Source organism: Manacus vitellinus, unplaced genomic scaffold, assembly GCF_001715985.3.
Source record: "Manacus vitellinus isolate BGI_N305 unplaced genomic scaffold, ASM171598v3 scaffold_3_pilon, whole genome shotgun sequence".
Classification (NCBI taxonomy): Eukaryota; Metazoa; Chordata; class Aves; order Passeriformes; family Pipridae; genus Manacus; species Manacus vitellinus.
The window spans coordinates 16,678,753-16,693,798 of record NW_021940535.1 but is presented as its reverse complement, the minus strand read 5'-3'; the positions used below and the strand labels follow the sequence as shown (position 1 = coordinate 16,693,798).

The following is a 15,046-nucleotide window of genomic DNA, read 5'->3' as shown; positions in this document are numbered from 1 at the left end:
TGAAGTGGAGAAGCAGAAAATCTCAGCCGTTCTTTCCCCTCACATATTGTTTCAAGGTGATGACTGTTCTGTCTGGAGACTTTGACATGTTTGCTAAAAAGGTCAGGAGTTCAGTGAAAATCGAAATTGTGGAAAAATCCGTGTGTAGTGGTAGGGATGCCGTGGTACCCTCGCCGGAAGAATCTGGTTGCTGCAGATTTGTAGCCGATGGATCACATCTCCCCTGTTTTGTTGTTAGCTGCCTTTCTGCCAGCTGGCCAGCAGAAGTGTTTCAAACTCCCTGGGAAAAAAAAAAAATCAGTGGTTGGTTTGGGGCATGGTTTTGACATTAGACCAAGGTTTGTGGAGTCAGAAGATATGTTGGCATGGGGCTTCATAAAAAGTGGTGTTTGTTTCCAGCCTCAGTAATGACTAATAGCTAATTGGCATTAGTAGCCCCATGAATAATTTTTTTCAAGCTCTGTCATCAGAATTTTTTTTCTTGCCCTCTGAAGCCTGCAAGACCTTTTTCACCTTAGAAACTATTAGGATTTATCAAGCATGGCCTGCCCTGTCTTTGCTGGAGAATTTTTTGCAGTTGCAGAAGAACATCCCCATTGTGGTAGCTTAGAGAGGAGTGACATCTTCCTTATTTGACTATCCACGTCCCTTGGGCCCTTTTCTCTCTTTAAGAAATGAGAAAACCCTGAAACATTTCAAACTTTTCCATTTGTATAACAATAATGAAAAGATAATAAACCTTTTTGGCCCCATAGTGGGTTGCTCTTAGGTCCACAGGTCTGTATTTCTGTATGCAAGCTGCTTATTTTTATAAAGTGTTTTGAATTCTGTCAATTAAAAAGAATAAAGTTCACTGCCACACTGGTTTCATTAGCAAATTTGGGTTTCTTTGGCCATGGAATCTTATGGCTGCTCTCCATCTGCAGAATAAATGGCTAGATGAGCAGAAATGTGGATGGCAAGCAGAGAGTTTCTGCTGGAAATATGAGCAGGGACAGATAAATCCAGAGCCCTACCCAGGGTGGGCTGGAGCCCAGCTCCTCCTCTGCTGCCTGGCTGGCATCTCTAGGTGCTCTCTACAGGCTATTGGCATTTAACAGCATTTATTCATTTGTTTTTGCAAAGATCTGCCTATCCCACCCTGACGTACATCATCAGCACAATTTCCCTGCTTTCTGGCAGTGATCCTTCCTTTACTTATTGTTGTAGCTGCTTCCATTTTGTGCCAGGGGTGGTTTCCAGCCAAAATGTCAGACAATTAATTTGTTTATTCTGTAAGCCGTGACTTCCAAAGTGTGATAGACAGTGCAGACATCCTGGAAAAGTGCTGTGCAACTGGGAATAAGTTCATTTTGAGCTTCCTTTTAGATAGCTGCTTTGGTAGCTTTCATTACTTGTGGGCTGCAGCCGTTTTGCAGTTTGTTTTGCCTATATGTTATCCCTGAACAGCGTATGCTGGGTTTTATGTCCTTCGTAAGCTTTTCTGTGCAACTCCACTCGTGAGTTTGCATGTTACCATGGCCTTTCAGAGCAAATATTCCTGATTAACAACTAAAAGCTGTGTGTCTCTGCCCTAATGACTGCTGGTCCTACCAGGACTTTGTGAGGAATGTTTTTTTTGTTCCTTGAGTCCTGCTACCTGTTAATAAAAGTACTGCAAACCACATTCAGTTCATGAAGGTACCTGGGCAGTTCCCAAGTCACAGAACAAAGTAGTTTTGTGCAGATCCCATTACTGAGAGATACCTTAAATGTCTGTTGATGCTCTAGAGAGAGTAGGAATGGGGTCTTTACCTTGTCTAAATACATTTTACAGGATTAGCAAGGATTGAGGATAGCTTGAATGATTAAAATAGAGAGACTGAAAAGAGGCTATGCATCACAGATTTCTTGTGTAAAAAAAGGTACATATTTGTCCAGCCCCTATTTCAGAATAAAGTTAATGGCAGAGGTTTCGGGTATGTGGTAGGCTGGATTTTCTTTTCGGTTGTTCTTGGTATTACTGGTATTTATCTTTCCTCTCAGAGCTCAGCCAGAGTTTATAAATGGCTGATAAACTGTACCATAGAAAAGTCCTTCCTGCCCTTTTGTTTCTTTTATGATAAAGTAGCCGTAGGCTTCACTCAGAAGCTTATTTTGCAAATTTACCAAAGAATGGCCTCTAAATCTGCAGGAGTCGTAGCTGGCTGCCTGTATTTGGGGGTAATCAAAGCTGAACCAGATGAACTGAGCAGGCTGTTCAAACAGATTGAGCTTGCAATAGCCCTTCTCTGCTGATTACTCTGTCCCTGGCTTGCAGTGCAAGTTTTCGGCTTGTAAGCCCACTACGCCTGCAAATAAGATTTGGCATGCCCTGTGCTGGCAAAATATTTTTAAGGCATTGTTGAGATCAAATGATCCATCTCTTCATGCAATGTGCATAACTTGGGCTCTAAATCATCTGCCTTGCCAAAATCAACTGGACAGTGAAGGAGAGGGAGTTGTATAGATTCCCCATGAGATATGTAAGGCTAGCAATTCATGCTAACAAATCCATAAGACTTCATAAGCTTAAACACTTTACCTTATCTTGAGGGCTCATCCTTAATGAGGTCTTTTGTATTCAGATAGCCAGTGGCATAATAGCATTCAAAATATTACTGAAAGAGTTAATATTCTGTATAGGCATCTGTGTCTATATACGTGTCCTGTACTGAGCTCTCAAAGTTTGGTGCACTTACAGGCAAATGCTACAAAAGTGTTGAATGGGATGAGGTGTTTTTTTCAGCACTGTGTTGAAGTTAGATTGACTAAATAGATTATTTACTTCTAAGCAATAGATGTAGGAAACTGGGTTTATTTGCTGCTTGATACATACGTATGGTTTCACATATCACTCTCTGCTTTCAGTGGGGCAGATAAGATATCAACACAATTAAAAGTGAAAAATAATCTGTCTGCTCTGCCACTGGTGGATGCTCAGAGAACACACGCTGATACAATAGATTTCTGAATAATTTATACTCAGCATTTTTTCCTTGCACTCGGTAAATGAGGATGCCTAATGTGGCATGGTCAGAGTGATACTCTATCTGTCATCCATTAAGATAACAAGATTGGTGAGCCTGGGAGGAGCATGGCGTGGTACACAGAAAAGATGAGATTACAAATTGAAATATTTGTCCAAAATGTTCAGTGGAAAGGATGCTGATAAAAGCAGCTGAGAAAAACAGAATTAATTCAGAAGTGTGATTTCCACAAAGCTTTGTCTTTGCTAAAATAAAAACACAAGATCCATGTTCCTTTCAAAAGCTGTGGATAAAAGGAATATCGGAGCAAATCACTGTTCCCGATAGGCCTTCAGTAGCTTCCTCTACTCTAAATTCAAGTGCTTTGTAGGTGCTATCAAAAACAATTATGTATGACAGTACGTATGTATGACAGTAATGCTTTATGTCTCACAAAATGGGATTTTTGTTTTATATTCATAGGGCATTTTAAATTACAAAGAAAGAATCATTCATGATTGTTTTTGGCACAGGAGTGTCTCATCTCCCATCACAGGGTGTTAATTTGGACAGGATGCTAAAATATTTGCATAAAAACTGGCTCATGTAAATATTCAGCCAAACAGATTTGTTTCAAGGTAAATGTATCATAGTATGTAGCAGATTGTTTTCCAAGAGCCAGTAGGCAGCAGAAGTTGATTAATTTATAAGCTGTGGAGTTTTGCTGTCTCTGAAGTTTCTGACAACTTCTTCAGGGCAGGTCACATTTGGATTTTCTTGATTTTTGAAGAAATTGTTGGGGTGGTGAGATCAAATGAGAATCACTTGACAAAAAGCACTTGGAGGAGAACTTAGGCTTGCTTCTAATTTTGCTATTTTTAATGAAAAGACCAGTGTTATACCTGTGCTATTTGGAACCCAGCCTTGACATGGTTTAAATGTGCTTTTCTGTTTAACTGGGCAGCAAACACCCGCTCTGTCCATCTCTGTGTCCTGTGGGGTTTTCTTTCGCTGCAGAGCTGCAGGCAAGATCCAAACCCCTGCAGAGGGAAAGACAGGACAGTCTTTGTGTTTTTCAGCCCAGATTCAGGAAATGTTTCTGAGCATGACCCTGCTTGCAGTGCCACCCAAAACTTGTGGCTGCAGGGCACCAGGCTTATGGAGTCGTGGTGGGAAACTGAGCGCCAGCACCCAGCAAATGCTTCTCACTCTCTGGTGCCTGAATTCCTGTATCTCCCCCTAGGATGGCTTTGGTTTGGTGTTTGCCTGCAAAGGTCTTTATAATCTGGGCATTTTTCTTAGTGCCTGTCCAGAAGAAAATTTAAAAATCAAATCTTTCTGGTGACATATTGCTGAGGATTAAAAATGAGTTTACCACAAATCTTAATAGGAATAGTATCCCAGTGTTGTCTTGGGGATACTTGGGAATGGGCACTAATATACTGTCAAGAACCATGTCCTTAGTTTTGAGCAGGACCACGTTACATCTTTTTTCACCTGAATATTTTATGCAAACAAGTTCGTTTTCTTTCTGTTCCTTGAATAACTCCAGGAAGAAAGTCAAATACAGGTGTCAAAAAGTAATTTGTAAAACAACAGTCCAAGCTTCCACAATTAATGTCCTCATCTGTATCTTTCATTCTGTGGAAGGCATTGCCTGGGAAGGTTAGGCTGTTGAGGAAACTGTCTTCATTTTAACCTGGAGATCTGCTTTTTCCAAAATTGTTCTTCTTAAGCCTTTTATATTAATAATGAGCTCATGAATGCTTTATACTTGCTGTCTGCAGAAGCTGGATTGTGGTTTTCTTTTGGGCTGTGTGGTCAACTTTATATGGTAAGGACTGAGGCAACCTCCTCTGCTTTCCTTCCTGATGGGCTGTAATTGAACCCTAGTTTATAAGGATGCAGAACCTGTATCTAAATATCAGAACAACTGGTCGATCAGCCGTTAGCTACCCGTTATATTTTGGTGAAGTACAGACACATTTGGAGAAAGCTGTTTCTTCTTTTACCAGTATTGAGTGACTTGTTCATTTGGGCCATTTTATTTCCTACCCTGTCAAGCTGGTGGTAGGAGAGTGATTCCATCGGTGGCTGTGGGTGTTAATTCCCCTGCAGCACTGGATTAAGCTGGGGTGGCTGCCCTGGAGGCTACCAGTCTTGGCTTCCCTCGGATCTTTCCAGCTACAAAGTGGTGATTGAATAAGCTATAGAAAGACCCTTGAACCAGCACTGGTCACACTTTCTGGCTGTTGAATTAAACCAAAATAGATACCATAGACTCCTCAGTGTCATATTAGCATCATCAGCAATTACCACAGAGCTGGACATCACAGTTAGGGAAATATCAAAGCAAGAAAGGAATAAGTGAATATTACCATAGATTTTCTTCTTGGCAAGTAAACAAATGTACACACATGCTTGCCATACTTGCCATTGCATAGATTCAAGCAGTGGTAATGATCAGAAGAGTGGAATATAAAATAGCGGTGTTATGGATAACTTAAAAGGTTTTAATTGTCTAAACAAATAACTTTAAATTACTCTTCTATGTCCAGTAGCTTAAGGAAAAGAAGCGTAAAGTTTTTATTTACCTTTTTGATGGTAGTATGAAATATCTCCTAAATCAGAGGAGCTAACCTCAGGATGGGGCTTGTCTGTGCAAGAGCTGCAGAAAACTTTTGCCAGGGGTTATGTGATTAAGGAGGCATTTTTCAGTTCTGAGTGAATCTGAGGTATTTTCATAACATTAGCATCTATAGCATGTTGGCTGTGCAAGGAATTTATGACCAGCCCTTACTGCCTGCCCTACCACTCCCTGATCATGTAGCCAGAAACTCTGCCAGTTAACTCCGACTGATAGGGTTTTTGGCTTTTGAACTACTTGCATATCTCGGTGAGCATTTCTAGTAGGGCCAATTCCATAGCTTACCATGATGGCATCTTTAGACAAATGCATTGTGGGCACAGAGCTATCGTCTGCGGCATCAGGTTTACGGCTTTCCTGTAGGGTGTAAACATGTGGCTGGATGAAGAGTTTTAACCTCTCAAGCCCTCCAACAAATATTAAATTGCTAACTGTTCTTCCATAATGCTGCGATGTTGACTGAAATTTGACCCTGGTGCTTGCTGAAACGATTTTGAAAATCTGAGTGAGAAGGTTAAATAGTGCTGTCAAATTTCCAAATGTCTGTTGCAGAAATCTTTCACTGAGTATCTGTGGGTTGAGCTCTAAAATGCTTAAAGTAATCCTCTTTTTTTTCTTCATTATTATATGATATTATCTAAAGCTTGGGATTTAGTGCAGATAAAGAAATTAACTTGGGGTTTGCCTTTTTTCTGTGCCACCTAACCTTACCATTTATGGCTGTTTTTTTCTTTTTCACTTGTTGGAGGAGGAATCCAATGAAATGCTGTTCCTTAAGTACAAACCAGACGTCTAGGTTTCTTTAATTTCTGTTCAAGATCATTGTAATTACTTGATTATTTTCACAGCTGTATCTGAGTAAGAAAAAAAGTGCTGTAATTGGCAGCTTTTACAAGTTCACAACTCAATAACCTGATGCTGGAACTCTTCCACCTGCAGAAGCCTCATTAATTGCTGTAGGAGTTTCAGCAGTTAAGAAACCTGGGTTTCAAATTATTTCTCTTTTGACATGTAGCCTTCGAACTAGAGAATCTCTGCAGTAACAAAATACACAGGACCTTTAGGCTGAGGGAGTCTATTGGTTATTGGATGAGTGTTTGACTTTCAAGTGGATCTGTTAGGAAGGCTCTTTACCCAACTCATTAATTACAATCATACGTCCAAACCATTTTTATTTGAGCTTTTTTGTAAAATCTAGGACTTAATTTCCTGAATGCTCTTACTAATTCTTATTTATTTTGGCCTTAGGTTGCATTGTATAATTAGTTTTTATTTAAGAGATGAGTCGCATGTTGCAAGAAATAGTACTAAATTATAATAAGACTGAGTCTTTAAAGATGCCATACTGCAGTCATAACTTCCAATTTATTTTTGTTATTTTAAGGCAACATTACTGCCTGTCTCTAAGGGTTATTGGAAGCTCAAAAGTTTACTTGATTTCTTTTTTCCTTAATTTCAGGGCTTTTTCCGCAGGAGTATCCAGAAGAACATGGTTTACACATGTCACAGAGATAAAAACTGTGTTATCAATAAAGTTACCAGAAATCGCTGCCAGTACTGCAGACTACAGAAGTGCTTTGAAGTGGGAATGTCCAAAGAATGTAAGTTGTCTTCAGAAACAATTTATTGTTTGTCATATCCTATGTATATGTGGCAGTCCTAAGGGAAAAAATTATTATGCAATTACGTGATTGAAGCCAGCGTCTACATTCACAGGTCAAGAAAGGAGTATGAATTTGGTACACAACTTTAGACCTGTACTTTATAAACTTCTAAGTCCTTAACTTTGCAGCCTAAATGCGATCAGTTAAGACCTTTTAGTGCAACACACTGCTTGTGAGGCATGGCCACCCCGTGTGAGTGCGAGAATGCCAAGTGGGTAGTTTTGCCAGGTTTTCTGAAAGAGCAAACCCACAGGTACTTGCTTTAAGATTGGATCTTATCTCCCATCTGCTCTAGAAATGGCTTTCTGTGACAAGGGTGTAAGGGGATAAGTAGTGGCTTCTTAAGCTTGGTTTCAGTCCTTCCTCTGCCCGGCAGACTGGCTTGAGGCTTTGCTGGGCTTGGGGTCAGCCTAGGCTGTCACTTCACAAGGGCTTCCCACTGCAGCAGCCAGCAGCCTGCTTCAGCCCTACACCTTCTCTCTCACACCGGTGCAGATGCTTGTGCCAGAGGGCCCCCTTTTAGCGGTAGCACCAATCTGTGCCATTTTACAAAACTGATGGTAAAATGGCCTCAAGCCTTCTGTTTTTGCTGCCTGGACCCTCGCTGAAAGGTGAAAGGAGCCGGCAAATCCTCTTCTAAACCTGCAAAGCCAGTAAACCTGACTATGCAAAAGTACTGCCAAGCATACCAAAAACCTAAGGGATTTTCCTCTCCTTTCTTTTCTAGAAATCTCTGGTTTGCCCTTTAAAATAACATTTTAAAGTATTCTTGTAGAAATATGTGATCTTTCTCTTTTTCCAGTTTATTGATATCTGCGTCAAGCCTGAAAATATAGCTAAAAAAGCCTTTCTCAAATCCCTATGGAGTAATGTTTCTGAAACTTTCTCTTTTTTTATGGGATTGATTGCAGTAGCAAAAAAGTCTTTGATGTAGTGATTTGTTGAATTGTTGAGGGTTTTGACCTCTGTCAGTGATGTTCCTGATCTCAGTAGGTCAATTCCAATAATAAACACTACAGAAATTTGCAGTGTGTGCATAAGAGAGGAGGAAAAATTGCCCAACACCACTTTTTAACTTTAATTTATCCACAAGAGCGATTTTTAAGACCAAAGGAAAAGAAAATTGACAATGATTAGACATTTATATCTGAACTGCAATTCAAACCAGGTCTCATCTTCAGCATTTTGTCTTTTTGAATTATGTGGGACATCCCAGTAGTTCCATTCTCCATACTTGGGAAGGAGCCAAAGCAGTCCTGAAGTCACACTTGTCCATCCTCGTTGTGTACTATTTTTCTCTCCCACCGTCTCTTTCTTCTCAGAGAAAGAATGTTGAGAAGTGAAGGAAGAACCAGATATATCTCTAGAAACTTTGTGCTGTGTTTCCTGCTCCTTTTCATGGAAGCCTGAAATTGTGGTTTTTGAAAAGTTTCAAGCTGCTGGGGGAGGAGGTCTTGGGATTTTCATTATTTCACTATCCTTGTTGGGTTTTCTAGTTTTCTTGTGTGCCTGAAGTGCAGTTATCTATACTTAGGTGTAGATCTGCTGGAGTGGAAACCATGATGGGAGTAAAAGAGAAGGTAGGCTAAAAACAAAGATGAAAGAGGGAATGAGGAGGATTTGATTGATAGGTATTTGACTGCATATGTATCTGTGCACATGAAGCTTTTTTCTTTGATAAAAACAGTGTGATGCAGTTTGGAAGAGAAGAAAAAGCACTTTTCTCACCTGAGGGCTTGTTGGTCGAGTTCTTAAGGATTTTATTGCTGACGTGGAATAGTAATCTTATTAAATGCTGTAACGTCACATTGGAGTAGGTTTTGGAAATATCAGCAGTATTTCTAACATGTTAACCAAAGTTACTTTGGATAAACTATAAAGGCTTACTGCCTTTTAGGTGATGGATTGTTTTCTCCCATAGGGTAGCTGGAGCTTTGCCAGCAAGAATTAAGGTTTTGCTCTGCTTGTTTCCTGGGGTGAACTGAGTGAAACTGCCCTTTGGCAGTTGCCTTTATCTCAAACCACTACAGGCACTGAAATGGGGATAGCAGGTTGGAGGGGGAACAGAGGATCCTGGGGAGAAGTGAGGGATGTCCTCTGGCTGCATTTCTGTAGAAAGCATTTGCAAAGGAACAGAGAAATTATTTTAAATGTCATCAGTTTGAATGCAGTGTGTCTTGTCTTCTGGGTTTAAGAACTAAGTCTGAAGTGATTCTGTGTCATCCCTTCATAAACAGGAGCTTTTAATCTCTTAAGAGATTTGAAAAACTATTTTTTTATCTGACCTTCTTTCATACATATCTCTAGATTTCAACTCCATTTCTTTAGAAGTTTATGTAAACAAAGACACATCTGTCACTTGGCTTTTTCTTACCAGATATAGGTCTTTCTTTTCCCCCCAGTGCATTATTCACATTTTGTTTTTCTGTCTTCTTACCATTCTGTTACCTTGTAATGTGAAAGCCATGAACAAAGGACAGAAAAAAGTATCAGAGAAATCTCACAGGGCAACAAGCCTACAATGCTCAAACCAGTCCCAAATGGGGAAAATAATCGAGGTGGGCACCTGCAAATAGGACCCCCAAGGTCTGTTCACAGGAGTTAGGGAGGAGTAAATGCTGATTTTCAGTATACAATCTGTGTTTAAAAGCTACAGTCCTGTGTTTATTTGTTCTGCCTTTAAAGGGCATTCAAAAGTACTTGCATATGCAACTTCCTTTGAGCTTAATGAGCCTTCCACCAAACATCAGAGAAGAGATGGGAACTGGGTGCCTACCCAGTGTGATAAGTAGGGTTTTAAGAGTGGGGGTACAGTGTTTTGAAAGAGAAGAGCTACTGAGCATTTCTTGTATGCTTTTATCTTGTTTCAGAGAATGAAGTGAGATGATGAAGGAATGCACCGAATTTGCATTTCTTTATAGGTTGTTTTGTTCGTGTAGGGGAAAAAAGTTATCTTGGACCCCTTGTTACTCCCCAGATCTGATCAAGAGAGGTCAATAACAAGACTGCCTTCAGGGCAGGAGTGTAGCTATTTGCCTTGTGATAATATCTGTGAGACCTGCTGAAACTGGATCCCGCTAGTGTAGGGACTGGCTTTCATTGTATAGTTCCTGTTGCAAAAAGTTTGTGCTCCAAACAGACAAGACAAAGGGTGTGAGGGGAAATGACTTAGTGATGACTGCCTTATCTTCCTACAACAGGGCAAAACACAGCTTGAGATAAAGCCCTGTTGTCTCTCATCAGATACCCTTCCTTCAGAAACTCCTGAGCTGTCTCTGCAACCTGAGCTGCACCTCTCGGTGTCATGGCCTGGAGTCAGCCCATCCACCAGCACCACATCAGGTTTGGGGTCTGCTGTATGGCTGTCCCACCTCAGTTCATGTGTGCGTTCTTGGGGGTATGTAGGTCCACCTGAGGCTCTTGTCCCCACTCCAGGCCACTTCTGTCCTTCTTACTCTTCCAGCCCCTTAATTTTTTAAATAACCAAGTAGAGACAAATGGTGATCACATAGGATTCTTTTTTTGCTGCTGCTGAAGTGAGAAGACCACTAAGGCTGACAGTGGTTCATTATGTGATGGAGAGCCTTAGGAAACTAACCTTTGCCCTTCTATTACGTGATCTCTAAGCTGATGTTGGAGCACCATCCTTGGCCTGACCCCAGGTGTCAGCAAGCAGCTCACTGTTGCCTGGATGCGTGGACCTCGGTGCTCAGGAGCTGGTGAGGGGTCATACGTACGTACGGCGCTGCCTCCTGCAATTAAGGGAGCACGCAGGAAGCTGGGCAAAACTCTCCAACACTAATGCTGGATTCTGGAGCAAGATGCTTTGTAAGGTGATGCCTGCCCTTGAAGAAAACCTAAACTGATTTTTTGTAGGTACAAGTGGGAAGAAAAGGGAGTTTCCTTTTGCCATAACTGCCCAGCTTAGCCCAGCAGCTCTTCCATCCTCTTTCATAAAATTTGCAGGCTACAGGGACTGTCACTGTACTTGATGATCTTTGGGATCCCATCAGACACAACTCAGCCCACATAGCAGGGTGCAGTGCAGAAAAGCCCTCTATGCTGGCATAAACATTGTCTGCAGTGAGCTCTAATAAAGCAAAATTATGTTTATAAAGGTACAGAATTGTTCCAGATTGCTTCAGTGCACTGAAGCAATGTTCAGATTTGTAAATCTGCTTACAATTAACCTCTCTGGAGGGAGAGCAGGAGGAAGGGAGGGAATGCAGGGAAATTATCATAAAGAGGAGAGAATCCAGTTTCTGTGCTCTGTATTTGTTTTTGTTTTTTTAAACTCACACAGAAATGTCTGTTACTCCTTGTCACAGGCTTAAGTCTTATAATATATAAATGTTCATGCTTCTTAGAACATATGATCACATTCTGCTACTGAACAATAGAATGAATGGATTTACTTATTTTCATTCTGGTTTAAATTGGCAACTAGGAAACATCGACTTGAAGAACTGTCATGTTTGTATTTTATATTTTTATTTAATTTTTTTTCAGACTCCTTAGGGAAGCATGATTCCATCCTCAATGAGTGGCTAAGTGGAGGGCTAGTCTGCATAGTTGCATTTGAGACATTCATGCAGATTTCACTGATGTAATTTTAAAGCAAATTAATTAGAATGCATGAAATCTTTATTTAGATGCTTTTAGTCAGAACTGAACTGGTTTATTTTTATTCTTTTTAGCCAGCAGGAAGCACTGGATTTAGGAATTGTTTCTGCTTTGCTACAGTTAGATTTTTAACTGTATGCCTAAATACCACACAGTGGCTGGGGGCTTTCTCAGAAATTCCAGTGCAGTTGCCTCACCTGTTAACTTGCCTTACTTTCTCAAGGGGTAGGAGTTAAATATCAGAGTGGAAATCACAAACCCCTGAATTCTGTTCTGGGACTAATTCCTCTCTCTAAATGCTCTGAGCTGATTAGACTGTCATTCCTAACTTGAGAGGTGAAAATGGTGGTTTTTTTACGGGGACTGGGAGACCTTGTATTGCAAGTGCTTTGAAGGTAGAAAGATGTAAACTATAAAAAATGCTAATTAAATTAAGGATTTAAGTATATAGATAGTGGGGAAACTGTGTCCCAGCCATAGAGATCGCATTTTTTTCCTTTTGTTCATTAAAGTTGGATTGGTTTGGAGATTTTTTCAGTTGCTGATCAGATAGGAAAGGTTGTATTTATTTTTTTCAGGCTGAGAAATTGGTAACTTTTAAAAGTTAATGCCAAACTTTCAATATCACTGGCAGGGAGACTTTTTTTAAGATGAGAGCAAAGCCAACGGGAAGGGTCTTCCTGCTACAAAACCTACAGTGCTCCAGTGTCAGCCTGTGCTCTGCCAGAGATAATGCAGACTTTGTTATGCTGGGTGGCTGAAAATGATCTATATACAATTAAAATTCTCTTGTAGAGAACTGAGTTCTACTTGTTGCACATTGTTTCCCATGGTTAAACAAGCATCTCTTGATTTTCATATTGGTTTGTTGTCTTCAAAGAAGCAGATCGGCTTTTCTTTTCTCCTTTTGGGGTCTGCCTCTTTTGTGTTTTAGCCTTTCCCCCGATTTTGCATAGCTTTCACTTGCCAGCTTTAATGTTTAAAGGAGCAACTTAGATTGAATGTTATTATCCATAATTTACTCTATGTTCTGTGAAGATGGTTATGTAATAGCAGTAATTGCATCAGCTCACCTAATGAGCTTTCCCTCCAGTGCCATGTACAGCAGATTAATAGCCCATGAATTCATTTGCAGCTCGTTGTCTCTCAGAAAAGTATTTCAGGCAGCAATTAATAAACTGCTAAAGAAAATAACATAAAAAATGATTTTTTTTTATTATGTTAACTCTCCAGCTGAACAATTTATTGGCACCTTTCATGATGCGGCTAAGTAAATTCTCTCCTAATTCCTCAAGCAGAGCGTGATTAGTGAACCCTGCTCAGCTCAGGACTGTTTGGTAATTAGTCTGATCCTTATATCCTAAAATGTTGGGGAAAAGTATGTGCAGCATCTAAGGTTCTCTTTTTCTTCTGTTCCTTGCCTTTCAGGCATTACACAAATAGCTATAACTTTAAACTGTAACACGCTAGTGCTGCAATTTTTTTCCCCCTCATTCTTGCATAGAAAACCATAATTGTGTAAGCTGAGAATTGAAGACCTCGGCCAATAAACAACCCCTGGCACTGTTTCTGTGCTGCTTCTTGTGGGCTCCAGCATCCCGTACCTCCCAAGTGGTGGGACAGAGCCCGGAGCTGACCAAGAAGGATCAGGGGGCGCTGCTGCCCTGTGAAAGGTAAACCAGCGGTCAAATGCCACTGGAGAGGGAGATGCCAGGAGAAGAGCATGGAGAGGGAAGACAGAGCAGGGAAAGTCCCATGTTCAGCAGTGTCAAAGGGAATGAGGTGATTAAACCCGACGGGAGAAGAGCAGCAGTGAGATGCCAGGACTGTGAGCATCTCTGTAGGGAAAATGTCTGGGAAAAGAGGGAGACACTGGCACACATGGCCAAACTTGCCAGGCTGCCCTAGAATTACGATTTCCAAACTGTTTGGTTTTTGGGGTTTTTTTTTGGTGGTGTTGGTGTTTTGGATTTTTTTTTAAATTGAATGTCTTTATCAAGTTTTTAATGTTTTATTTAATTTCTTTTTCAAAAGAGACAGTTATCTTTGTGCTGCCACCACCCCTACTCCCCCAGTCCAAAGGAAGCACTAAGGCTTGACCTGTCTTTAAAAGTAGTAAAATATATATTTTAAAACCTTTTCCCTCATTTTGGGCTCTTGAGGACTGAGTAAGCATAAAGGGAATTCCTTCAATAAGCTCATACAGAGATTGATTACATGTCCTCAGCTGGAAGTTACATTAAGACTTATCCACTAAGGTATAGCTACCGTGGTGAACTTTTCAACGCTCTCTGCTGTCTCTATGACAACACGGATCCTGGCAGAAGTTACCAGGGCTCGTGTGCTCTCTGCAACCTTTGTCTGCATCCATCAATCCTAGTCCTCAGTGTCTGTAAATGTGTGCCTTTCTTACGTTTTTGCTTAACAAGGTGTTTTATTAAATTTGTGACACTTCTAAAGTTATTATGCTAATCATTTGTACTGCAGTACCTGACTGTGCTCTGAAAGAGAAGTGCTATAAGAAAGGATTTTCTGAATGGCTTTTAGTCTTGTCCTGTGGAAGAAATTCAGCTGAACAACACAGAGTCCTTGTGCAAGTAACTTTTCTTTCGTTATAGGTGAAACACGGAGATAACTGGAGCCAGCAAAAAGTGTAATGTGCATACAGTCTGATTTCTGGTTATACCTGCAGCACACTCTGGAGAAGTGTGTGCTACTGTTCAGTGCTCTAGCAAAGGCCTCAGACCTTATTGAACTCTTCCTTGTTTTAAGGGAGCACATGTTGTCAGAGCCCATGGTGTGGCTAAGGCCTGTCTGTTGGTGCTTGCAGCTCAGGTTTCTGTGGCGGTCCTGCCATGTGCCACTTTCTCTGGAGATCCAGCTCTTCCTTGAGGACAGTTGGCACTGAGACAGGTCTAATTTTAATTTTTCACACCTTTAGGGTGTTTTAGGGATCATCACGTGCTTTCTTCTGTCAGTTTCCAAGTAAAAGGCATTTTAGGCAGGTATCTCTTACAAAACCACTTCTCAACATGGATCTGGTTCTTTCCATGGCCTTTTTCTGTTATTTCTTGTTCCCCACTTTGGTTTATAGCATTATTCCAGATTGTACACGTGGAGACACT

At 40.7% G+C, this 15,046-nt stretch overlaps 1 protein-coding gene across 5 annotated transcripts in view; it reads left to right on the top strand.

Annotated features, from left to right (window-relative positions):
* RARB (retinoic acid receptor beta) overlaps positions 1-15,046 on the top strand; it is a 320,609-nt gene that overhangs the window by 266,648 nt on the left and 38,915 nt on the right. For all 5 annotated transcript variants that reach the window (XM_018075372.2, XM_008923724.3, XM_025895420.2 and 2 more), the window contains one exon: positions 7,094-7,235. In XM_018075372.2, coding sequence (XP_017930861.1) covers positions 7,094-7,235 — 142 coding nt within the window. The remainder of the gene's footprint in view (positions 1-7,093; positions 7,236-15,046) is intronic.